At 40.2% G+C, this 24,624-nt stretch overlaps 1 protein-coding gene and 1 long non-coding RNA gene across 6 annotated transcripts in view; one reads left to right on the forward strand and one right to left on the reverse strand.

Moving 5' to 3' along the window:
- LOC144327291 (uncharacterized) overlaps positions 1–18,100 on the forward strand; it is a 41,292-nt gene extending 23,192 nt beyond the window's left edge. For 2 of the 5 annotated variants that reach the window (XR_013392315.1, XR_013392311.1), the window contains 2 exons: positions 5,158–5,388; positions 14,641–15,276. This is a non-coding gene — a long non-coding RNA (uncharacterized LOC144327291). Of the gene's footprint in view, positions 1–5,157; positions 5,389–6,943; positions 8,096–14,640; positions 15,278–17,396 lie in introns of those variants that run through there. The other 3 variants (XR_013392312.1, XR_013392314.1, XR_013392313.1) reach the window with 3 other exon arrangements.
- KCNQ5 (potassium voltage-gated channel subfamily Q member 5) overlaps positions 1–24,624 on the reverse strand; it is a 257,657-nt gene that overhangs the window by 15,512 nt on the left and 217,521 nt on the right. Inside the window, exons 5-9 of the mRNA XM_028722763.2 lie at positions 24,138–24,263; positions 18,089–18,199; positions 15,478–15,573; positions 11,520–11,614; positions 8,909–8,935 (exon numbers count right to left, since the gene is read on the reverse strand). Coding sequence (XP_028578596.2) covers positions 8,909–8,935; positions 11,520–11,614; positions 15,478–15,573; positions 18,089–18,199; positions 24,138–24,263 — 455 coding nt within the window. The remainder of the gene's footprint in view (positions 1–8,908; positions 8,936–11,519; positions 11,615–15,477; positions 15,574–18,088; positions 18,200–24,137; positions 24,264–24,624) is intronic.

Raw genomic sequence — 24,624 nt, forward strand, 5'->3', positions numbered from 1 at the left:
TTGCAAAAAAAGGGCATTTAGAAATTAAAAGTTGCAGAGTAATCTTTGTTCACATTTTCATGTGAAATATATACATTACTCTCAGCTGAACACTAGTAATGTTTGCATGGTGCAATCCTAAAAAAAAATTACTCAGAGGTATCTCTAAATTAAATAGGACACTCTCTAGTACGTGTGTCTAGGGTTGTAGCCAGTGACTATACATCAGTAAGACACAAATGGAGGTTCCATGTTGGAAGAGATGTGGAATGGTGCTGGGGTTCATAGATTTAGCTCTGCCATTGCTCTTTGCTTCTTGAATGGGCAGGGAGTTAGACAGAAATATGATGTTTGTATTGCAAGTGGAAAAATCTCTAGAACTGGACCAGATTTTACTGGTTTCTGCAGTAAGAACATAAAGTTCTTGTAGAAGCAAATCCATCAAGATACATGTGGCAAAGATTATCTGCCTGTTGCTATAGCTGCTAATCAAGTTGAGGTCCTGTCTGTTCCACTTGTCATGGTCCTTGCATCTTACTGCAGCATGACAATGCACAAAACATTGTAAATGGAAGTGTGTTCTAGAATTACCGAGAAACTTTACAACGTACTGTTCCCTATGCCTAGCTCCAATCTAAAAAGGAAATGTTCCGTATGAGAATATAAAATGAAATTATGAGGCACCATTGTTATGATGTTTATAGATAATAATAAAAATTGCACATGCAACTTAGTACATCTTATCCGCAGTGCAAGCAGAGATCAGGCAGGAGATCATATGCAACAAATCAAGCACATGCTGGACAAATGGAGGGAGTACTAAAATCATATTACCACAATTTAATATTAGAAACATTGTATTAAAAAGTTCTTAGTTGCTGAGAGAGTACCTGTCTCCAGAACTGTCTTAATCTAATCTCCCTGCTTAACCATAAAAGTGTGCATTTTTAAATCCCTTTGCTTCTTATAGCATGTCATTCCCCTTAACTATTGGGCAAGATTCAACTAAAGAATCCCATCAGCAGAAACTCTACACAAGGATATCCATTTGTTCAATGAAGCTTTCCTCCTCTCCCCCCCCCCCCCCATATTGGCTCTGAGGCTGCCAGGAGAACCCCCAGAATTGGACATGGGGGGAGGAATACTCAGTGAGGGAAACCAAAATGTTTGTCTTGATGGAACAATAATTGAATTGTACAGTTGGAAGGGATCCTGCGGGTCATTAGCCTATTGTATTTTTTGTATTTATACTCTGTTTCTTCTTTTTTTCCAACACTGCTGCCTACATATAGCTCAGGTTATATACTTTGTTTTATTCTCCCCCCCCCCCCCACTGCCCCAAGGATATACTTGATAGGTATAATTATAATAAATATTGCTTGAAAGCTGGAGACTGAACTAAACTATGACTGTGGTAGAGAGTTATGCAAACAGAAATGGCAATCAGAAACACATAAATATAAGTGTTCATATGATTAAGCGTATGGAATTGTGGAGATGTGCTATGAAGGCCCACCTCCAAATCCCCCTGCCCCAATGAATGCAAGGCCAGAGCACAACTTATACTCACTATAGGAATGCCAATAGAAACAGGCAGGATAAAGCAATATTTTCACCCTCGAAATGAGAGGTGGTAAAACTACATACAGCTCCAGATGTGGAACAACCGTCTAGGGCTAGGCTATCTGCAAGCTATCTTCCAGGAAATTCAGATGGTAAACATAAAAAAGAGCAGTGTGCAAGAAAGAAAAGTTCCATCACGTAAGCAATTGTGTCTCATACAGAAGTATTACTTAGGACCTAGTATGGTCCTCTACCTAATACAGTGGTGCCCCACAAGACGAATGCCTCGCAAGACAAAAAGCCCGCTAGATGAAAGGGTTTTTTGTTTTTTGAGGTGCTTCGCAAGACGAATTTCCCTATGGGCTTGCTTCGCAAGACGAAACGTCTTGCGAGTTCTTGCGGGTTTGTTTCCTTTTTCTTAAAGCCGCTAAGCCGTTAATAGCCGCTAAGTCGCTAATAGCCATGCTTCGCAAGACGAAAAAAGCGCAAGACGAAGAGACTTGTGGAATGGATTAATTTCGTCTTGCGAGGCACCACTGTAGAAATAAAGATGAGGAAACTTCTGTAGATAATTTAATACTTGCCTTCATTTGGATTACATTCCTAAATGGCTGCTAAAAGTAAAAGTTACCCTTGTATTTTTTTAAGGTTGAAGAGTAAACTGAAGAATTATTCTGTTTTGTTCTTACTGAGTAAAATAATAATCTAGGGAATCTGCTTATAGCTAGCTTGCAAATGACATTATTTGAAGTTCATTAAGGTTCGTAGCTGGTCTTATGAGCTCAAGTCTAAGCTATAACTACAAACCAACATAACTGGATATTTCCTACAAAAAAAGTAGGACAGTTGATAGGTCTGGATATTACTCTGAATATTGTTTCAAGTCACTAGATGTAGTTCTTTTTCCCTTCCAAATGCCTTGATTGCTTTTCTCTTTTGTTATATTTCACTCCTGTATCTACACACTGCCATGTTTTTGTGAGTTCTGTATTTTTCTGCTTTTTCCTATATCTGTTGGCAACACTAGAGGTCACTGTGGTATCAGCAGAGCTACACAGGAAAACTGCCGAGATTTATTTTTTTTGTATGTGATTGTAAGCTGTTTTTAACTGTTTTAGACATATTTTAGTTGCTGTAATCCACCCTGGGACCCTAGGGTGAAGGGTGGGTAATAAATTAAAATACAACTAGTACTACTAATAATAACAATAATTTTGCTGAATTATCATCAACATTTGTGGGATAGAAGATGTAAGTAGGCTCAGACCTGATTCACACACTGAAAATGCAGCTATGTAGAAGTTGCTGTGTTGTTCCACCAACTTTTAAACACATAATCGGAAACCACAAAAACGAGGGGCTGCAATGGTGTGATGAAAACCTCCTAGAACTACATAGGGTTTTATTTACATAAACAGTTCGCTGTGCATGTGGAGCAGTATCCACAATGATGTTTTAAAGCACCTGCTCTGCCACTCATTCAGTGTATGAATTAGGCCTTAGGACCAAATCCATAAAGCAGTTATCATGCACAAAGTGCATTTTCAAGTTCTACAGAAGAATGACATTGATCAAATTTTGTTCCCAGTCATTGCCTTCTCATAGATTTATAACTGCTATAAGCAATTTGCATGTGCAAAACCAGGTGCCTTCTTCTGCCCCACTGGCAATAAAACATGTCTCTCCTGTTATCATTCTCAACAGCCACAGCAGGCGCTAGAACTCTCCAACAGTTTGACTTTACCCCCGAAGGCACTCTTCCATTATCTCCCAAGACAGACACATGCCAACAATGAATTCTTACTTTATTGATTTTTTAAAAAATCAAGAATCTTTTTGATTTGATATTACTTCTTGGAAACTTGATGTACTCTCCCCCCCCCCCCCTTTGGCAGGGAACAGGGGATTTCCCCCTTGAGATCCAAAAATAGTAATTACTATTTTTGGTTAAATGGCAAAGAGGTCAAGAGATTCCAGTTGGAGTAAACAACTGTTTGAACATGCAGTTCTGCACACTGTACACTGCACTTCACCTAGCACAGTCCCCACAAGCTAGGCCACAATGACTCTTCAGAAGTGCAAAACATCTACTACTATAATTGCTTTGCAAGTGGTCTGTGATTATAGCTGCCTAACTTTACAACCAAACAATGTGGAAACACCAAACACCACTATTGCAAAAATCATATTGGACTCAGGAAAACTTAGTTATTAGAATCATTCATAGCTATTTCTTAGCTCAAGCATATCAGACGGAAGAGCACAAATAGTCTTAAACTAAGGCACTGCAACATTGCACTTGTCCCATTGTGTGGAGTATTTAGATTATTGCTACACAAATCATAAGAGGCAATTTCTTTGTGCGTGGCTATTTTGGTATATAATTGCAGGCAGCAAGCAACAAGGAAAATTACAAGCAATTGTAGTGGGCGACCCAGCCAAATAATGAAGAACCCTTTGAAGAGTAAAAACTGTAAAGCATTAAGAAGGGGAAATAAACTCTTCATGCACCTGATGTTAGTTGGCATTCCCAAATATCATGTGAATAGACAGGATGCTGGATACCTATGTTTCCGAGAGGTGTACATCCTGAAGAGCTTCTGTTTATTACTATAAAGCTTACTAGGAGTGAGGGGAAATAGAGGATCATATTACTAAGCATTCCATGTGAGGAAAGGGGTTAGGTTTTCCGTGTAAGGCAAGTCAGACCGCTACCGTTTTTGTTTCTTAAAATTTACAAGCCAATTGTAAAATGTAAGATTGCTGTGTCAAACAGAAGTCAGAATTGTGATTACAACGAAATGTATCCAGAAATGACAGTCAAAAGTCCTGAACATTCATCTAAGACAAAACTCCTGCAATGTATATCCAAAGACAGGTTCACGATCAGAATATATTACTACAATATAACAGAATAGTAAAAGCCCATCTTCCTAATGGAGTAAAATTCATTCTCTGTTGACAGCCCTCAGTAATTGATAACCTATTTAAGCTTTCAGCAATCTTATGTAGGTTATATGTCAAGCTATCTTTTAAGCAAAGCTTCTTGTGAACAACAAATTTTAACTGGAATGTGTAGAAATTGTGGTTTACTCATGGTCAGTGCAAAATATATTGTCCTTCACCTCAATTTCCAAAAAAAGTAAACTGAAGTGCAACTGACAATGTATGTTATACTCAATAGTTTGTGCAGTTTTTCCATTAAAAGGGAAACCTATTTGATAGTCACAGTCATAAATATGCAACACCTAGCAAAACAGAGAAAATCTAAAATATTGTATATTTAAAAATAGAATTTAAAACACATCAGTTAAGCGTTAGCATTACTAAGGTTGTATCCATTGGTGTTGCTTGATGATAAAGCTTTTGTCAGCAGAACAGGAAGGAAGCCATTTTCAGCTGTTTCCCCTCCCCGCTGCACCACTCCCAAATCTGCTCTGGAGAGGCCCTCAATTCCCTAAAGCAGATTTAGGGGGGCTGCACGGGAATCCATTGGATACAGCTCACAATATCAATATTATTGTTACTTATTTAATATTATTATATTATTATTATTTTGCCTGTGAATATTAATGCTGATTTGTTTATTAAAAGACTAAACTCTGTACATCATAGGTAAGGAACCAGAGGCATAGAAGCTGAATGTGGCCCTGCAGGTCCCCCTGTCTGGCTCTCAGGACTCTTCTCAGGGCACATCCCATTGCTAGACCATACCTGCTCTCCCCAAGCCACACCTCATTTGCCCTGCTTCATGTCTCCCTTTGAGTGTTTTTGCCTGCCTGGAATGTGTCCTTGAACTGAGGTAATGCCTCTGAATTTTGTGTGGCTGGAATGTATCCTACAAAGGTAAGAAGAGACACATACATTACTCCACTTACTTTTTTCTTGTCCCAAACACCAACTGGCAGAAGGTTGTCCATGAGCAAACATGGCCCTTTGGTTAAAAATGGTACCTTGTCCTTGGGCATAGATATTCCTGCACACTGGCTGAGAACAGCATCTCAAGACATGGCTACTCAAGTGACACTGGCACCATTAAGTACCACAGAGCAAGTCACTTATGCTTACCATAAGAATATCCCCCCTACATGATTTGCTTCTGCACTCTAAATCAGGAATATTCAGCAGCTGCTCAACCCATATGAGAGTTGCTAAACAGAGCAGCTGCCATGAAGAAAATTTGAACTGGGAATTTAACTTTCAGTAGCTGAAAATGCACCACAGTATGTTGCAATTATACTATCAGTTAATGCAAAATATCAGATTATAAGTGATGTAGGCTGATACGTGTAGGCCACACTTTAAGAACTACTAGGAACTATGGGCTACTGATTAACCACAAGAAGGCATAGCTAGCCCCCACCCTCTGTGGATCACTGGCTTGGGAGCTTAAGTCCCATTATGCTTACTTTGTGGCTTTGGGTGACCAACAATTCCTGAGCCTTTAACCTGGGTATGTTGTCAGTTAAATGAGAAATTGTATATTGTATATTGAAATATGCAATACAGAAAATAAATAATACTCAGCCTAGGATGCCAACTGAAGAGTGTGTTGTTTTTAAAATGCTGAAGTCATATTTACAGTAGATATATGATTGTTACATTGGTCTTAAAGCAGACGCGGGCCACCTCTGTGTCAAGAAGGGAGAAAATGGGGGTAAAATGGGTGACAGGAAAGGAAAGGGTGGGAGCCTCACTTAACCAACTCTGGCCTTACCCATGGCTTGTGGTATGCAGTTCCTTACCCTTGAGGGACTGCAGTCCCCAAAGTATGATAGCTAATACAAACTAAGAACAGTGATGCCTTTTATTAAACCTTATTTTCTTATGAATGTCTCTTATCTCTACAATAGTCTTGTATTTCTTATTTTTCAAGTGTATATGTTTATATGAATGTTAATGAAGAAAATTAAGTTTATATGATTTGTTGAGCTGGGTCTAGTCATAGCAAAGATCAGGCTTCCTCAACCCCAGCCTTCCAGGTGTTTTCAGACTACAATTCCCATCATCCCTGACCACTGGTCCTGCTAGCTAGGGATCATGGGAGTTGTAGGCCAAAAAAGTCTGGAGGGACGAGGTTGAGCAAGCCTGGCAAAGATCCTTCAATATCTTGAAATATCTTAAATATTAACTCCATGAAAGTTAGTGGGAGGTTTGTGAGTAAATTCCACAGGCCTTTTGGAATATCTTAAAACACTGTTTTAGTTTTTAATAGTTATGGTAGTAACTTGAGTGTGGCAACAGTGCTGACCAAGTTTTGTTTATATATCAGTTTTACTTACTTCTAGACAATGGATTAAATGTGCATTAGCAGTCAGGCTAATTATATACATAGAATCATGGAATTGTACATTTGGAAGTGACCCCAAGGATCAACTAAATCCATCTGCTTGCAGTGCAGGAATCTCAACAAGTGTTCCCCTATCCAACTTGAAACCATGCTAAACCCTGCTAAACTTTGCAAATGTGCTAGCAGTTTTATTGCTGCACCACTAGGAGGACACGTGAAAGAGAACAATATGAAATTGGTTCTGGCAGCTGTTAGGAGAAGTGGCTCTCACCCAACCTTGAAATTTCTGACTGGGATCCAGAGTATAACAGGATTCCTGTTGCTGGTGATGGAACAACCAACCCCTACAGAAAAGGAGAACATTTCCTTTCTCTAATCAGCAGTGGGATAGCTCTGACTGCATATGCAGTTTCCCTTTGATGGTCCATAGCCTCCTTTTTAAGTAATGTATTTCACATTTGGAGTAATGTATCCAAGGCAACTTTGATCTTGTATTTGCAGTATACCTTACTAGTACATTAAGAGCCGTAGATGACTAAAATTGCTTTAAGAAATAGAGGAGGGGTGCAGACCCTATGGCCCTCAAGATGTTGTTGTGACTACAATTCCCATTATCCCAATCATTGGCCATGTTGAAAAAAGAGGGAAAGTGCAAGTCCAAAAGTAAAACAAAGAGGTTCTAACTTGTCTCTTATGTCTTGGGATAGAGACCTTGGGGATCTCAAGGTGGATGAGGTCCATGTGAGAAGGGCCATTCACCTTGCTTATGTATTTCTGACATACAAACATTACTAGACCAGTGTGGAATTGAATCACAGTGAAAGAGATTCCATTGTGCTTTATGAATTGCCTTACATGCTTTAAAAAATATCATACAAATTTATGTATAAAAATAGGTACATCTCTGGCTATTAAGCATGATAGTTAAATGGAACCATGTTCAGAGGCAACATACTTTTGATTACCACATGTAAGGAGCAAAAGGAATACCTTCATGCTGTGATTGTGATCTTCCAGAGATACTTGTCCAGTTACTGTTGAAAATAGGATACTGGACTAGATGGACCTTGGCCTTTGATTTTTATTATGTGGACCCTACTTACATCAGAAATCCTGCCAGTGCATAAATGCCTGACCGTGTTTATCCTGCTTCATATAATGGGATCCTTCAAAATTCCCTTTTCATCCTCAAAACCAGATGAGTATTGTCTTATAATAATGTTCACCTGCAGGGAAATTTGAAATGACAGCAGCCTACCCAGCATGGTCCCACTCTCTCTAGGCAGTCAGATTGTGTGGTTGTTAGGATTGTCAAATGATGTTTGCTTCTGTGAGTTTAGACAGCAATAGGAGTGAATATGCATAAGGTATGGATCTGGGGGTTATGACAATGAGATAACTCAAAGTGTGTGAAAATATTCATCCACCATTCAGGTTTTAGTCATATATGTAGTATTTTCAATCGATCACAACCACACTATTTAGTTAAAAGTTATGTCAGTTGGTGATTTAAATTATTAAGTAATTAAATTAGTTTTGAATTTATATACAGACGTGTCAATTTTAAAAGTTGTACTGGGGAAAACCATCATATTCAAGACATCACCCTCCTTCAGACTGTTTGCTTGTTTGTTTAGGTATTTCAGTTATTTATAAACCACTTAATTACTGACGTTTCTAAGAGGTGTTTTCATGTGTCACAAGGGATGATTCATCTAGCCCTAATTCATTACCCTGGATGGTAAGAGACAAATGTCTTTCAAGTCTTGATCAATCATTCTGTTATCCATTGAAGTATAGTGCTAGGTTCATACTCCTGCAGAATCCATTATTAAACATGCAAATGTTGCTAGGCATCTGTGGATGATACTGAGCAGTATTCTGTTCTCACAATATTATTGTGTCTAGAAAAATTAGAATTCTGTACTTAAATCCTTCCCATTACTGGATCTGAGCATGAGCTTTTTTAGTCAATACTGTGCCAATATATTTGGAGCCTGCATTCACAGAGATCTGCACCCATTCTCAAACAACGTTTTTCACTTTTAAAACTATATGCATAGAAACACCACAAACCTGCTAGATGCTTCCCCTTGTTCTTTCCTTCCGGTGTCAAAGAACGGAAGAGAGAAAGTTTGGGGAAGAAAGAAATTTGTTATGCTGGCAGTACCGATTATGATGTGGTTACAAACATTATTAGATAAACACTATATCACGGCTGGCTGCGTTAATCAAATTAATACATTTAATAATAACATTTTATAAAGCAAACACAAAACATTCAAGCAGGTACTAATATAACTACCGTGACATCAGAAAAAATATTTGAACAGCACCTCAAGGCATGCTAAATGCGCTTAATACATACCATTATTGAATGAGTTGGCAAAGCACTTATTTAGGCAAAATGCAGGTGCTGATATACAGATAACAGAAAGCTGTAGGCTTATTATTAGATGCAGATATCTTTTAATGGAGCACATTTGACTTAGTAATTGGGACCTGAGATTTCACACAGAGGACTGATGTCAGATAATATTTTTCCTTGGCCAGAAGTGTACTGTAATATATTTAGTCAGACTATGACTTAACTGATTACATAACTTAGATAACTCTTAAGTCTTAAGTGATTGTCTAAAACACAATTAAAACCAACATTTCTAGCCTCTGAGAACAAAATATTTTTATTTTGAAGCTTTCAGGAGTTCCAGTGGAGCAATCATGAGCTTTGTGCCTGCCAATTAGATGAAATTTACAAATCAGCTTTCTGTGCCCATCCAAGTGGGGAAAATGGAAGAGAAGACAAACTAGACTGAAACATACCGGTAATCTCTCTCTGCCACCCTTTGTCTTTTTAAACAGTTGTATGTCTGCCCCATATTTTATTGTTAGGCAAAATAGCAGGAACAATTATAGTTTAGCCACAACAAATGGGTCTTGAGAACTCCACACTACTTTCAGTTCCCTTCTATAAGACAGGTAAAGGTAAAGGGACCCCTGACCATTAAGTCCAGTCGCGGATGACTCTGGGGTTGCGGCGCTCATCTCACTTTATTGGCCAAGGGAGCCGGCGTACAGCTTCCGGGTCATGTGGCCAGCATGACGAAGCCGCTTCTGGCGAACCAGAGCAGCGCACGGAAACACCGTTTACCTTCCCACCGGAGCGGTACCTATTTATCTACTTGCACTTAGACGTGCTTTCGAACTGCTAGGTTGGCAGGAGCAGGGACTGAGCAACGGGAGCTCACCCCGTCGCAGGGATTCGAACCGCCGACCTTCTGATCGGCAAGCCCTAGGCTCTGTGGTTTAACCCACAGCGCTACCCACACCAAAGTCTCAGTTCTAGAGGAGAGAGTAAGGAGTTTAGGAGTGTATAGGATTCTTGTTCAGAATCTATTTGTTTTCCATCTTCACTTATTCTTACAGCTCAAAATGGTTAGGTGACAGTTTTTAAAGCAAAAGAAATAACAAGAATTGCTGTTTCATATGAAAACATGCTAGAATCCATCCTAAACTTCTAGAACTTTATTCTGGAAAACACTTTCTAAGGTAGATAATACAATCATTATTTTGTTGTCATAATTCCTAGAAGGATGCCCAATTTATATTGTGTGTGTGTTTGTAATTAAAAAGCATTATTTTGATTAATCTTTTAATATAGAATTTCTGCTTCAATAGGCATGTTTCTCCCAACCAAATTCTGACCTCAAATGAATAGGGGCTGTTTCTTTGTTAACTATGATTATCTAACAAGGAACATATATGACGAAATGATATTGTTATCTTCATTTCCATTACACATAGAAGTAGAAAGCTACGCATTTCTCTCCCACTGAAAATAGATGTTTCCCAGGATTCATATCAGTATGACCCATCTAATGGGAATGAAGAACAGCCGTATCAGTTTTATTACTAACACCCTCCTACACAGGTTTCTCACAGGAAGAGGAAACATGTGGAATGTAATTGACAGTAAGGATAACATGGTGACTTTTAAGCTTCTGTTTATTACAAAGAAAAAGAAAAACACAGCAGCTTTATGCAAAAAGCACAGTACTGCAAACTGAAAGAAGCAGCAAATTGTTTGTGGTGAATTAACCAGTTGGTTGGGTTTCATTCAGTCTTTTCCTAATCTGAATAGTAACAAGACAAAACCTCTGCTGGTATAAATTAGTGTGGCCCTTTGACCTACATGCTGTTTTTACGCCTGCTTTTTCTTCTAACTCTAAGCACAATTAGATTGAGAAAAACCAATGGAAGTCAGCAGGTCTAAGCTGCTAGAAATCGACAATAAATAATGCAGGGGTAGCCAGTGTGGTGCCCTAGAGATTGGAATAATATATCACCAACCATGTGAAGTAGGATGAATTAGCATTAACTGAGTCCAACGCAGGTAATATTTTGCCTAGATGCTATTAGAAGATTAACTTCCAGCAGGGTTTGGAGGACTTGGTGGCGGAAAAAATCTTCTATTGCTTTGTTGTAATAATGGCTCAGAAACAAAAGAAAATGGGAATCCGATTTGTCATTATGTTTGGAGGATGTGTAATTGTCCCAGTTTGCTGCCTAAGTTCCTTAATGAATGGTATTAAGGGGGGGGGGGGACAACAAGACAAAACCACACACTGATTTTTATAAGCTCAAAACAGACATCAAGTACAGCACCAACTGCCACATTTTTACCTACTTTGTTGGGCTGCAGGTATGCAAGGCCTTCAAATGAGGCTTCCAGGTAGCAATGGAAACGGATTTCTCATCAGCCGCATAACTACGCCATACACACTACATGCAGGATATATGATAAAGGGAAAGAAAGGCAAGAGGGAGCAGGGGATGAAACAAAAAAGAAAAGAAAAGCATATTAGTATACCAATACAAGTCATGACTTTTTGGTGTCATTTGTAGCACTGATACATGCCTAAGGGATGGAAGAATACTTTCATAATATCGCCAAGTGGCTGTCAGGTTTGTTCGTCTGCAATCAGTAGCATAAAACCGCCAAGCAGCCTTGTGAAAAGGAAACAATAGAAAGCACAAAGGAGCCAACAATATATGAAATGAAAGCATCGTTATCGCTATGGAAAATCTGCATTTTGTTCAAGCTGGAACCAATACCTGTTACTTTGGCTTAAATAATTAGTTCAGTATGGTTAGGCTTGCAGAGTGCAATGAAGATTTGGTTAAGTATTAAAATTCACAAGAAAACTGTACACAAGAAAGTCACAATTTCAATGGAAGGGCTCCTTTCATTTGTGGAGAAACTGGAATCCAGCAAAGGTTTCCTGCTGAAGGAGGGGAAGGGGTGGGGGCAGTTTTCACTTGATTTCCCTCCATTCCCTTGCAGCCTCCAGCCCACCTCCCATGATGTTACAGAGGGTCTCCCAAACTTTTGGAAGGTCGTGCTAGCTGCTGCCAAGCAGAGTTCTGTATCCAATCCTACAGTAGCTTGGGCTGCTCAATAAAATAGAAGGACTTATCTACCACAACTTTAAGAAACTGTTTTGCTGTACTGTGTGTGCGCGCGCGCATTTGACATTTATCTCAAATGATTTTAACAGTGCATTATAGTCAATATCAAGTTGCATTCTCATAAACATGGAAGTATTTAGCAACAACTGTTAGTTGTTTATCCTGGTAATCAGCATTTGAAAATATTACAATAAATAAGATTAATATCAAATACAATTATATTGGAGAACACAGCTTTTAGTGTGATGATAAACTTTATATGGTATTTTGCATACATTATTCTCAATAGTACTGAGGCCATGTTGTAAATTCATGGCTGAGGTAAGATTTTGAACTAGGAAGCTTCCTGCTCACACTTTCAACCATGACACTATGTCTGTACACTACTAAGCATATCATAAAGCTAATAATAAATCGTATGAACAGGCTATATTTCTAGGATAGTGGTTTCTAGTCCCAATTTTTCAAATTTCACATTCTTACTACTTTTCATTTTAGTACAAATCAATAATGGCCTTCATCATTGGATGTCTTGTGCAATTCTAAGACAAAGTTGAGCCCCAATCAATATGGCCAGGTCTTCCAGTACCATGAGGCAGAATGAGGCTGTGTCTGGCAGTCCCTCTTCACCCCTCTGCTGCTCCTATCCTTAGGACCTGGTGCATTGGCAGAACAATCCTTGCTTTTTGGTTGGCCTGGCTCTTTCATTTAGTTGCCCTCTCCTAATGTATGAGCCAGCAGCCTAGGCTACGCACTCCAGCCGGCATCACATATATATGCCATGTGTTGCTCTGCTCATGGGATGCAAGATAGTGCTACTGCATTGCAGCATTTGTTTGACTGGGTAGCACCAAGTTCCCAGGCAAGAGTAGTATGATGGTGAAGTGTTGAAGGGCAGAACTCTATATGCCCTGCTCTCCCTACATTGCCTGTTCCCCTCAGGCGTGGTGGAGTTAGACACTGTCCTGTCGGCAGTGTTGGTTTAAGATTCAGCTGCCAGTCTGGTAAGTTTCTGTATGTGGGATAGGGGTGGTGGTGTCTTCTAAACTTTAGGCCGTGTCTGATACCATTAAAAGCCCTTTGTGGTATTTCTGCACTGGTCCTTGGGGAGTAGAGACTTCAGGCAGAGGAGGCTGTCTGTAACTACTCTGTCTTGAGTTCATCAGGTGTGAATCCTGGGCTAAATTGACACTACTAGTTAACCCTGGCATAAAGTGAGATGGCGGCTCACCGTCACTGCTTGGGCTGCCATTCTCAAGTGTGGGGATGAATCTGCAGTTTGTAAAGTCCATATTCATTCAGGCTCTTAATTGACAGTTGCTGGGTCATAACAGTATATAGCTGCAATTCAGCAAATATAGAAAGTGAATTCCTATCTCTTCCCTCCTTCCAATATGAAAACACACACACACATTTTTAAATTAACCCTGTTGAGGTTTTGACAGAGATATGCATCCCTCCCATGTTGTTACAAACCATGTATAAAGGAGGCTCCCATGCTTGCCAGGAACTGTGCACAGCCTGGAACTTGTCTAGTGGTCATGTCAGCATAACAGTTTTGATAGGTTCCCTTTCCTACCAGCTATCATTCTGTTTTGGGAGTGGGAATGCTCTGTGATTGCTCAGACCTCAACTTCCAAGGCAAGCATAAATGACAGGCTGAGGAAATGACTGACTGAGACATTTGGCAGTTGTACTCTGTGGGCATGATCCAGCATAATTCAGGAATCAGTTCTGCCAAAGTCTTTCAGAGGAGATTAAATTTGGTTTTCAAAGAAATAATGTGTGTGTGCGCGCACACACACACAAAGAATGGAGAATTGATTCTGGGCTCTTAAATAATAGCTCAGGCAGCATACTAGACAATCACTTTGGATATAAACCTCGATTTAACTGGGTGTGAAAAAAGCCAAGCAACACAACGTGCAGTATTCAAAACAGCAAAGAAGTGAAATCTATTGCACTAAAAGGAAATGTAATTAAATGAAGCAGCTGTTTAAAACATCAAATATGCTAACATTTCGATTTACTTTGTTTGATTCCTTCTACACATCAATGCCACCACTGGGAAGGTGCCCATAATTTTAGGCCAACAGCTATTGTGATCAATCATTCAAACTGTTGTAGTGAATTGTTTGGACAGAGGTCTCTTCCTTCAAACTGAATGTATTTACCCCCTGGCACAGTGTCAGAGACCCACTACTAATAATTAATTGAATGTGGGCGATGGTGCTGTGCCATAATTTAATCTGACATTTATTTATCAGTTCTGGGTTTTTATAGAAAACTATATTGTAAACTGTGTCATGCAAAATATCACACAGTTTGTATCTTTCTAGGTCTTCAGGAGTGATTACTTCTTGAAAACACTACATACAGTGTGTTATCCAAGCACTGAACATGAGACATGTCAAGCACAAACAGCATCTATTGACATCAACAGGAATTGTTGTTATGAATTCAGCAGTAAGTGGTGAATTGTAGCCAAGAATTCAGTTTAACAGAGAACATACTAGTTGTGTGCATGTAGCCCTCTTTTTAAAAAATCTGAAATAGTGCCAATCAGCCATTTAGTAGGAAGGCAGGCACATGAGGAACAGAATCTAGCCCCTACCCCTGAGCAGCAGATTGGCTTGATTTCAGGTTTTTAAAAGTACATGTGAAGCATCCCAGCAACTTGATGAACCACAGTTTTTGTGCATGATTTCCCATCCAGTTTGGATTGTGTGTGCATAAGTCCAGTTCCATATGTGCATGGTCCCTAGCTAGATGGGAGGAAGATATTTACTGCAACATGCTGCACCATGGCAAATACCGTATTTTTCGCTTTATAAGATGCACCAGACCATAAGACGCATCTAGTTTTTGGAGAAGGAAAACAAGAAAAAAAATATTCTGAATCTCAGAAGCCAGAACAACAAGAGGGATCGCTGAGCAGCGAAAGCAGCAATCCCTCTTGCTGTTCTGGCTTCTGGGATAGCTGCGCAGCCTGCATTCGCTCCATAAGATGCACACACATTTCCCCTTACTTTCTAGGAGGCAAAAAGTGAGTCTTATGGAGCGAAAAATACAGTAATCTGGATAATGTTTGCATTTCTTTTACAACTTTGCATGATATTGATTGTAATATCCCTGAACAAAAACTTTTCAAAAAATCTGATTCATTTGGCACTTACTTGAATTAAACTGGCAGCGGGATTCCTTCTTTTTTCAAAATGTTTCTGACGATGCTGTTCCTGTACTTTTAATGCAAATCCTGACCCAAGAATGCCCTGGAGTGCAGTACAGTATGACAAATATTCATGGTCAGGATAGTCGTTTTGGTAAGGGGTTAAGAGCATACAATCTTTAAAATCATCTAGAAGTGTTACACATACAAGTAGCACCTGCCATAGTAAGCATAGCTCCTCCACTCTTTGGATACTTGAAATAACACATTGGACACAATCTGGAGCAAATCAAGTGTGTTTAGTGGCCAGACAATACAGGGTTGTGCCCATTCTCTACAATATAGGGAGCAGAGCAATTTAAAGCACAGTAGTGGTTGGTGGAAGGAAAGCTGTTGAAGCTTTCCCTTGCTCATACATTTCTCCTGAACAACGTTTCTTCAGGTTTTTCTATCTCAAAAGGGACTTCAGTCAAAAGTCTTGGTGCCCAGCCAGGAGCAAAATGAGGACAGGCAGTTTTTTGGGGAAAGTGCAGGCAGAAGAGGTGTTCCCTAACCCTCTCCTATCTGCAGCCTATGTTTTGAATTGTCCCAGTCCAGTTTTAAAGCAATTCAGAAAGAATCTACCATCACCATGTTTACCATTTACACCTCACTGTTCAGTTTGGCTCTATGCCCAGAAGTGCATGCTATGTTGCCAACTTGTGTTTTCACAAGTTTTCCATTGTAAAGAAGGGGTGATTTGCCAGGAAAAAATGACAGGTGAGAGGAGAGTGATTAACCTTTTTTTGCCTACTCCTTTTCTCCTACACCCCCCACCCCAATATGTAGACACCCCCACACGTATTCCAGACATTTTCCAACATGCATATGGAACAATGTAGAAAAGGTAATGGCAAATGGAAATTGCAAGGTGCAAATGACAGGGGGAAGGGTTAAGCACCCTCCTCTCATCTGTGAGCTCTTACCTGCAAATCACTCAGCTCCAGTGCCCCTTTGTAGAAAACCAGGAGTTAGTTTAAAAATGTGAAATAGCTGAGTAAACATGTAGTCTACCCCCTGTGCACTTAATAGCAGCTTGAGTGGGCAATCTGTGCTGGGGTCATAGTGCAGGAGGAAAGGAGGAGACAACCTCTGCCCCATGCTGCAGCCCCAAAACAAATGCATGGAATGCTGTGACTGTTTTTACAAGTGAAAACCATATTGGGAGCTTCAACACAACGTATGGTTTAGCTCTAAATATCAGTGAAATAACTGAAAGAGCTCAACTGGGATTCCTTTAAACTGGACTTAAGTGTGAAGACAGGAAACCTGCAAATTCAGCAGCACTTTCGTTTACTTCCACCAAACATATGTCTTAAGGAAGCATCACAATTATGCCACATAATGTAGTAGTATTTTTCTCACATTCCATTTGAAAGGTTGAGACTGAAAAATAGTGGCTTGCCTAAACCTAAGTGAGCATAGGGTGATTTAATAGTTAAACCAGGGACCTGTTTTTAACCACTGTGCTATATCACCTTACTCAGTGCATATCACCCTATACTTCTGAATAAAAGACTTGTATTGTGGCGCCAGGGGTGTTCGGGATATTTATTTATAGAAGCAAACTTTTTAGAAGTACTGTATACAATGATCATTTAAAGGGAACATGGAAAATATTTCAATACATGTTACTAAAACTCACAGCTAGGTGTCAGTGTCAGCAGGCAGGCAAGCTTATCTAGGTTCACAAGAATTTCAGCACAGATTATACAGTTTCCTTCCTTCAAGACCAGTAGTTAGCAGCTGGATCAGAAATAATATTTCTGACTTATAAACTCTAAGGTAAATGCTTTACTTTAATTATTAATATAACACAGCATGCCTGCAAGGCATGGAAACAATTTGGTTAATTATATCACCATTATTATTATTTTTGCATCTCAGCTGAAATAGGTTGAGAATATTCATAATTATACTAAGAAGCTCAAGAGGATAGAACTGTGTGTTCCCTAACTTCCTGCAAGATGAGTAAAATTTCTTCTGGATGCTTTTTGACAATCCAAAAAACATTACAAGGATAATCTCATTACATTTGCCAAAAAAGAAGCCCTGACTGGATCTGCATGAAAATCACAGTGATATATTAACTACTAGATCTTCACGGCAGATCCCATAACCACACAATGATGTGTGTTTTTGGACGAGGCAGATATATTTTCCACTGGGGATATCTGTATTGATGGCAGGAAGCAGGTTCTTTAGCCACTTCAGATCCTGCCCACGTCAACCATGTGGATAGATGGGGAACTAGGGTGGACTGAATCTTGTCATTTATGGATAGTGGGGGCTGAATGTCCCATTCCCAATAAGCCTCACTAACATGCCTCACATAAAAAGCTGCCTACTGCTTATGGAACGATATATGGGTACAATATTACCAAAATAAATTCTGGGACTTATCAGATAGATTTTACAGTTATCACGGGACAATAAATGAGCTTTTAAAGCAGCTTCAATTTTCCGCATTGTAGATTGCAGAAGTTGCAGTGCCATACAAATAACTGTCCCAGTGTTGTTTCCCATGTATGCCAGCTTAAAGAGTTTGAAGTTTTGCAAACAGTTGTAAAGATACTCACAGCAGGCAAGGCAAAGAAAGAAATGCCAAGCAGTGCAAACCCTGCAGAAAGCAGCCTTCCTAGCCAGGTGAGAGGGGTTTTATCTCCATAGCCAATTGTTGTCAATGTGATCTGAAAAGAAACAAATATAATTCACTGTGAGAAAAAAAGTGGATGGCACAGATGTCAATAATTTTAACATTAACTGGGCAATATTCACAATGGCAAAATGATAAAGAATAACCAAAGTATGAAACTTTCCTGGTCCGTAAGTAGTGATTTGAATGGGGCTTGCTCACTAAAAACCCCCGCCTCGTTCCTCAAATTAGTGGTGCCTGATGTCCACTGGGACTGGTAGGATTGGGAAGGCAGGGAGACTAATAGCAAGGGAGGCCAGAGCCAACCAATTCCCATTTTGTCTTCCTCCTCATCCCTGTTGAGTTCTGCAAAGGCAACACAGAACCCAAGGAGGAAGTTGACAGGCAGTACCATCCCATGGTCTGCTTGTAAATAAGAAGGCAGGCAGGCTAAGGGCAGAATGAGACTGCTGGAGCTGCCTCCATTGCTTTAATCATAGACCAGCTTCAAATGCTTCAAGCTGTTTTTGATATTTCCCCCCTTCTCAGAAACTGGATGTAAGCCTGCCTGCAGGTGGGAAGTGGCCTGGGGGTATTGTTGGGGTGAATGAGTGGACATAGAAAGGGTTAACTCCCCTCCTGGTGGCTGATTTTTGCTTGCAAAGGCCTCCCACACTTCAGCAACTAGATCTAAGAATCCGCACTTGCACATGCAGCATGCCAATTTGTTAAATAGCAGAATCGGACTCCCTTGAAGCAACCGCTTATGAACCCTGAGATAACAAAGAGATTTAGTTTAGAATTAATCTGGATGTCTAAACAAGTAGATTAGTTGAAATATATTCTCAAATGAGAGACACCAGAGAAGTTAAAAAGACCAGGGAAACCCTCAATTAGGTTTTAAGAAAGCACCATGAATTGTGTATACAAGACCATTCAATGAAGTTCATTTGGAAGGTATTTTAACCGTTAAACCATGCCCATCACTGTAGCTTTTAAGAATGACAACAAATTCAGAAGTACATGCTACTGGAGACCCTATTATAGAGGCAGTCTAGCATAATAATTTTTTAAGAATCTTCTTTTAGAGGAGAAACAATGACTTGACTTTTTCATTGAGGGGAACTTACGTCATCAACCCTTTTATTTGCGGAACCCCTTGGGGAGGGAACTCCTCTCTCAAGCTGCAATTTGTTTTTACTCTTTAAATAACAGTAGAGCTTTCCCTGCTGTCAATACTGCTGTGTGAAACTCAACTGTATACCGTAACTATCATGGGCACATATTGTGCAGATCCTGTCCCACCATCACTGTTGACAAGACAGAATGGTATCTTACACACCCCTTCCTCTATGCCTCTGATATGGATACAGCGCCCTGATTTCATTTACCATTAACTACATCTGCACAGAGCTTGAATGGCCACACCTAGGCAACTAGATTGCGTGCTGTTCCACATGCAAATTTGCAAAATAATAATAATGCTGCATTGTTTGGTAAAAAAGGTCCAAGCCAGAGGGTGAACTCTATCTTGTTTCATCAGTGCAAGGACTTATGCTTGTGCAATAGAACTTTCCCCCTTCTCTGCCATTGTGCATCCAGTGCCCGTCCCCAAATTATTTCACAGGATAAAATCTGGTCTGGAGGGTTAGGGGAACCCCCTGAACAGATTTAGCGGGTGAAAAGGGCAGGAAGAGGGGACTTCTATTTTGAAAGCACAAATCCTTGCACTTGCAGAAGAACTTAGTTGGATATTACCCATAGCTGTGTGTGAGGAAGGGCTGTCATTTTATTGTTTTGTAAACTATAATTACTGTTAATAAAGTTTTATCTTTCAGTCCTATCTGAGACCTCTTCTTTTGCTACTGCATGCAGAATCTTTCATTGCCTGCTGCTCTGCATAGGTAAAAAGGGATCAACCCATAGCTTTGAATTAACCCCCCCCCCCAAAAAAAAATTACAACCAAGTCTCATGAATTTATCTCTTGATTGGCTTAATAAAAATAAATTATATTTCCAAAATAAATGTAGGGATAGCAAAGACCTGAAATGTTAACAGAGGACTAACAAATATCTTTCCATTCCTTGATGGCCTTGCCAGTTCCACAAAGTTCTTTCCTCAGCAAATCAGCATCAACCTGTTTTATCAGGAATGGACCTGAATAATCTGGCCTTCATCCAGGTTGCTATCACTGCCAGACACTGGAGAATAGAGAGATGTTTCCAAGCTACATTTGAAGAAAAGAAGAGGAGCTTATGAAAAGGATAGAGCCAGCTGTCATCTATCTTTAATGACACTGCTGGCTCACAGTCTCCGCAGCAGAGAGATATACCATGGGTCCTGTAGATCTTTATATAATTGCAAGCCCTTAGAAAGAAAGAACAGCAGCACTTCTCTCTCTCTCTCTCTCTCTGAACAGCATCCAGCCTGTTCTTTCACACGCTCAACAGGTTCTGAAGCCCCCTGACAAGTACATTACACCTTTAAAGTGTATCAGAGACTCCTTGCCTCCTTTGAGCCCTGCTGCAGGGTGGTTCTTGAGCGATAAAGAGATGTCACAGCTTCACAAGTCTGCTTCTCAACAGCGGACTTGTTTTTGCCTCCACACTTCAATAGTGTGATTCAGAAGACATTCAGATTGTGAACTAATGTAGGTTCTAACATCCTTAGGGTAGAGCCTTTGCTTATATTTCTCTGTGAAGCACAAAGTACGCCGATGGTGCAATATAAATAAAAAACAATAGTAACGATGAAAACATATATATAGTTCCCTCAACTTTGAAACAATCTAACTAACTGGTTTTCCACAACAGCAATCTTAACTTTATATTTTAAACAGGTGTGTTTGTTGGCAGTGCATATAAACCTGGGACCGATGACAAATTGGGAGGGGGGAAATGGGCAAGAGTGATAAAACAATTGTATCCTTAGGAGCTATGGAGAAGGGTGCAGCAGGACAGAAGGCCTGGCCCCAGGGCCTCACCTACACTGAGCAGCAGCACCAACTTGCCCTGGCTAATTGGGAAGGAGAGAATTTGCAGGCCCAAGCACAGCAGGCTGGAGGCTGCCGTAGGAAGAGACAAAACAGCAAAGAATGAAGACACCGACTTGGGATTGAAATGGCCACAGCATCATTGATTACAGGTGTAAGTAGGCTTTGGCATAGGCACAGGTATGTATCCTGACCCAGTCAACCTGGCCGATGGCTGATATTCCATCAGGATTGATCCTGGGGTTCAGGATCCCGCCATCATGCAGATCTATGGGGAGATCCCGCCAGGATGCCACCTGGGGTGTTCTACGGCCCATTGGCCTCCCATCTGGGCTTTGAGGCAGAACCCAACTCCTGGACCCTTTTACCAGGCTATCCTGAATTTGATCCAGGAGCAGCTTAGGCTAAGGATCCATACCCAATGTCTTTTCCCTGTCAAAAGTTGTGCCAGTTGCTATGAGGAAGGCAAACCCTCAGACAGGTGCAATTTGTTTGCAGGCAAAGTTCTCCCTGGCCCCAAATATGGTGACGGATTAATTCCACAGCAAGGCCATAGGCATGCACTGCCCGCGTACCTCCAGGCGGGGCCAATGAATGGGTGGGTGGGACATCTGGTTTTGACGGCACTGCCCATTTGCAGCGCATTCAGCTTTTAAACCCGGCAGCAGACCTGACAGAAGCCTGGCTCTGACAGGTCCGCTGCCCGAGCGAGAGCCCTGATTGGCCTGCAATCGGCACTGTCGGCTGAGAATGGTAGGTGGTCTTTATAAAAGTCAATTGAGCAAAGCTAGGCAGATGGTCTCACTTGCTTCAAAGAGGATGCCACTGGAGCTCTTGCTGTGAAAGCAGACACTTGTGCTGGAACTGCTGCAGCAACTGCAGGAGGGATCAGATCTGGCTGCCCATGTTTCACACCTTCATTTCTTTTCAAATGCCTAAAGACTGAATGAATGATCTCTCATGCATAGCCTGTATTACTCCTGGTTGCAAATGTAAAGGCATCCGTGAATGAAATGGTTATAAATAATGAATTATTATTATTATGGTTCCCAGGAAAACATTGCAGTATATGTCACAGACAATTTGAGTAACATATGGCTAGAATCTAAGTAACTGTAATTAAGGTTGCATACATGCAACAGTGCCAGGAAAAGTTTATGTTTTTGATTGTAAGCTGTTTTTAACATTTTGTTTTAGTTGTTGGAACCCGGCCTGGGACCTTAGGGTGAAGGGTGGGTAACAAATTAAACTACTACTACTACTACTACTACTACTACTACTACTACTACTACATTTTATCCTAGAATCAATGTAGATTGAATTCTTGGGTCCCCCCGCCCCCTATGTAGCCCACATTCTATACCTATTGCATATTTTTTGCCCCTGAAAAGCACTTCTTGAAGAACTGGTTTCATTCTGGGGGGAAAATTCATTACAGATCGATTGTGTATAACCTCTCAGTGTGTCTATTTGAAAACAGATGTATGCAGTCACAGCAATGAGGTGTGAGTGGGGGGTGTATCCACACCTGCTCAACGAGCTTGTAAGTTGGCATATATCAAGATCAGGACTTCCTTCTGCATTCACCTGGGGCATGCACAGGGAGGAGAAGGCTAGGATAATCTAATCAAAGGGAGGATTTTCAAATGCACATAGTCACTCTACCCCTGTGGATGACAGAAACTAGAATCAATCAAGACTGAAAGCAACATTTTGAAGTTAAGTATGTACAATTCCATGTTGGTTTGTGTGCAGGTTAGTGTGTACACAGCCTTATGTTATTGAGAACTTTGTCATTTACCTTGCTGTGTGAACAAGAGCTCATGCTTATCTTTATTTATTTATCTATTTCATAAAATTTATATACTGCTTGATTGTAAAAAAACCAACCAACCTGCAAAGCAGTTTACAAAATGTACCTTAATTTTGCATAAATGCTTTCAGCAGCTATGACAAAACAATTAAAGGGCTATGATATGGAATAAGCAAAAAATCTCTCTCTCTCTCTAGCCTTAAGTTTCTATTCTAGAGAATTTAAAATTCCTTTTGTTATGATCTTCAGTAACAGACACATCTTTGAAAAGGTCTGGAACCTGGTGTATCCAAATTATGATAATATCAAAAAGCTCTTAATTCCCTAGGTATGTTATTTAATGCAGCAAAATTTATTTCAGTACACTACAGTTAACTGTTAATTAAGCAAACAATCCTAAAATTAATCAAATGTGGTTAAGTGATGAGTGTCTTTTTATTATAATACAGCTACTCTAATTAGTGAAATCTGAAATCTTAATTAACCATACCAAAGGGACACTTATCATTTTTATCCGCAGATCATTCTGTCATGTGGGACTAATATGCTTCAAAGCTTCAAATACCAACACAATTCAGCTGCTGCCAATATGACTTAAGGCCTTCTTCTCTGATTATGAACTGGTTTGCATATCATGCTAAGCCAAACCATGGCTTAGGCTGCAGGCATAGGCAAACTCCAGCCCTCCAGATCTTTGGGACTACAATTCCCACCATCCCTAGCTAACAGGACCAGTGGTCAGGGATGACGGGAATTGTAGTCCCAAACATCTGGAGGGCCGGACTTTGCCTATGCTTGGCTTAGAGAGAAATCATAGGCTCCAGGAAAGGAGCTCCCTGCCCCTTTGCCCCTTCCTGGTCATTCTGCTTCTGTGCTGCACTGAGCTAAGTCACAGCTGGCCAAAGCATGATATTTGAACCTGACTTACAAAGTAATAATGAGCGGTAATCAAGATTTGTCCTATGGTTTACAACTCATGTTTGTTTGGGGGAGTTAAATCACAAGCCCTGGACTGGATGATACACCAAGCCAAACCATGACTCTGCATAGCCGCAGAATGACTGGGCAAGAGCACAGTGGCCACAATCTCTTTTCCATGAGCCTGCATGGGAGCACTTTCATGCTAGGCCATGGTTTTTAAATATTGCATAGTGTAAATCATGTAGTTCAGTTGATTCTGTACTTACTGTGCCCCACCACAGAGCATCTGCATATGTAGAAAATTGAGCATTTGTATCTTTTTCAACCAGGTAGACGAGGAAAGATGAAAAAATCAATACTAAAAATCCTATGTACCAGGCGGTGATTAATTCCTATAGGATAAAAAAAAAGAGTATTAAAAACAAGTATTTTGACAACCTATCTGTACCAATACCATTTATTGGAATATTTGTACTTGCATATTTTGTAGTTACTTTATTAGTTACGTACAAAAAAAATCCTTGTACGCAAATTCTCCTTATACATTACAATGTATAATACTGTTTCAGGGCCAAGATGCAATTTGCTTTTTGAGATAAGCCTAAGAGGTTGGATGTGCTTGGCAGACCTCCATGCCATCACAAACTTTTTAAAAATTTCTCCTCCATCTCAAGATGCTTGCTATGCAACTTGGCTTTGCTGTTCACGAAACAAGGGACCAAAGCCCCTTTGGAGAAGCAGAATGGGTTGCAT

Source organism: Podarcis muralis, chromosome 3, assembly GCF_964188315.1.
Source record: "Podarcis muralis chromosome 3, rPodMur119.hap1.1, whole genome shotgun sequence".
Classification (NCBI taxonomy): domain Eukaryota; kingdom Metazoa; phylum Chordata; class Lepidosauria; order Squamata; family Lacertidae; genus Podarcis; species Podarcis muralis.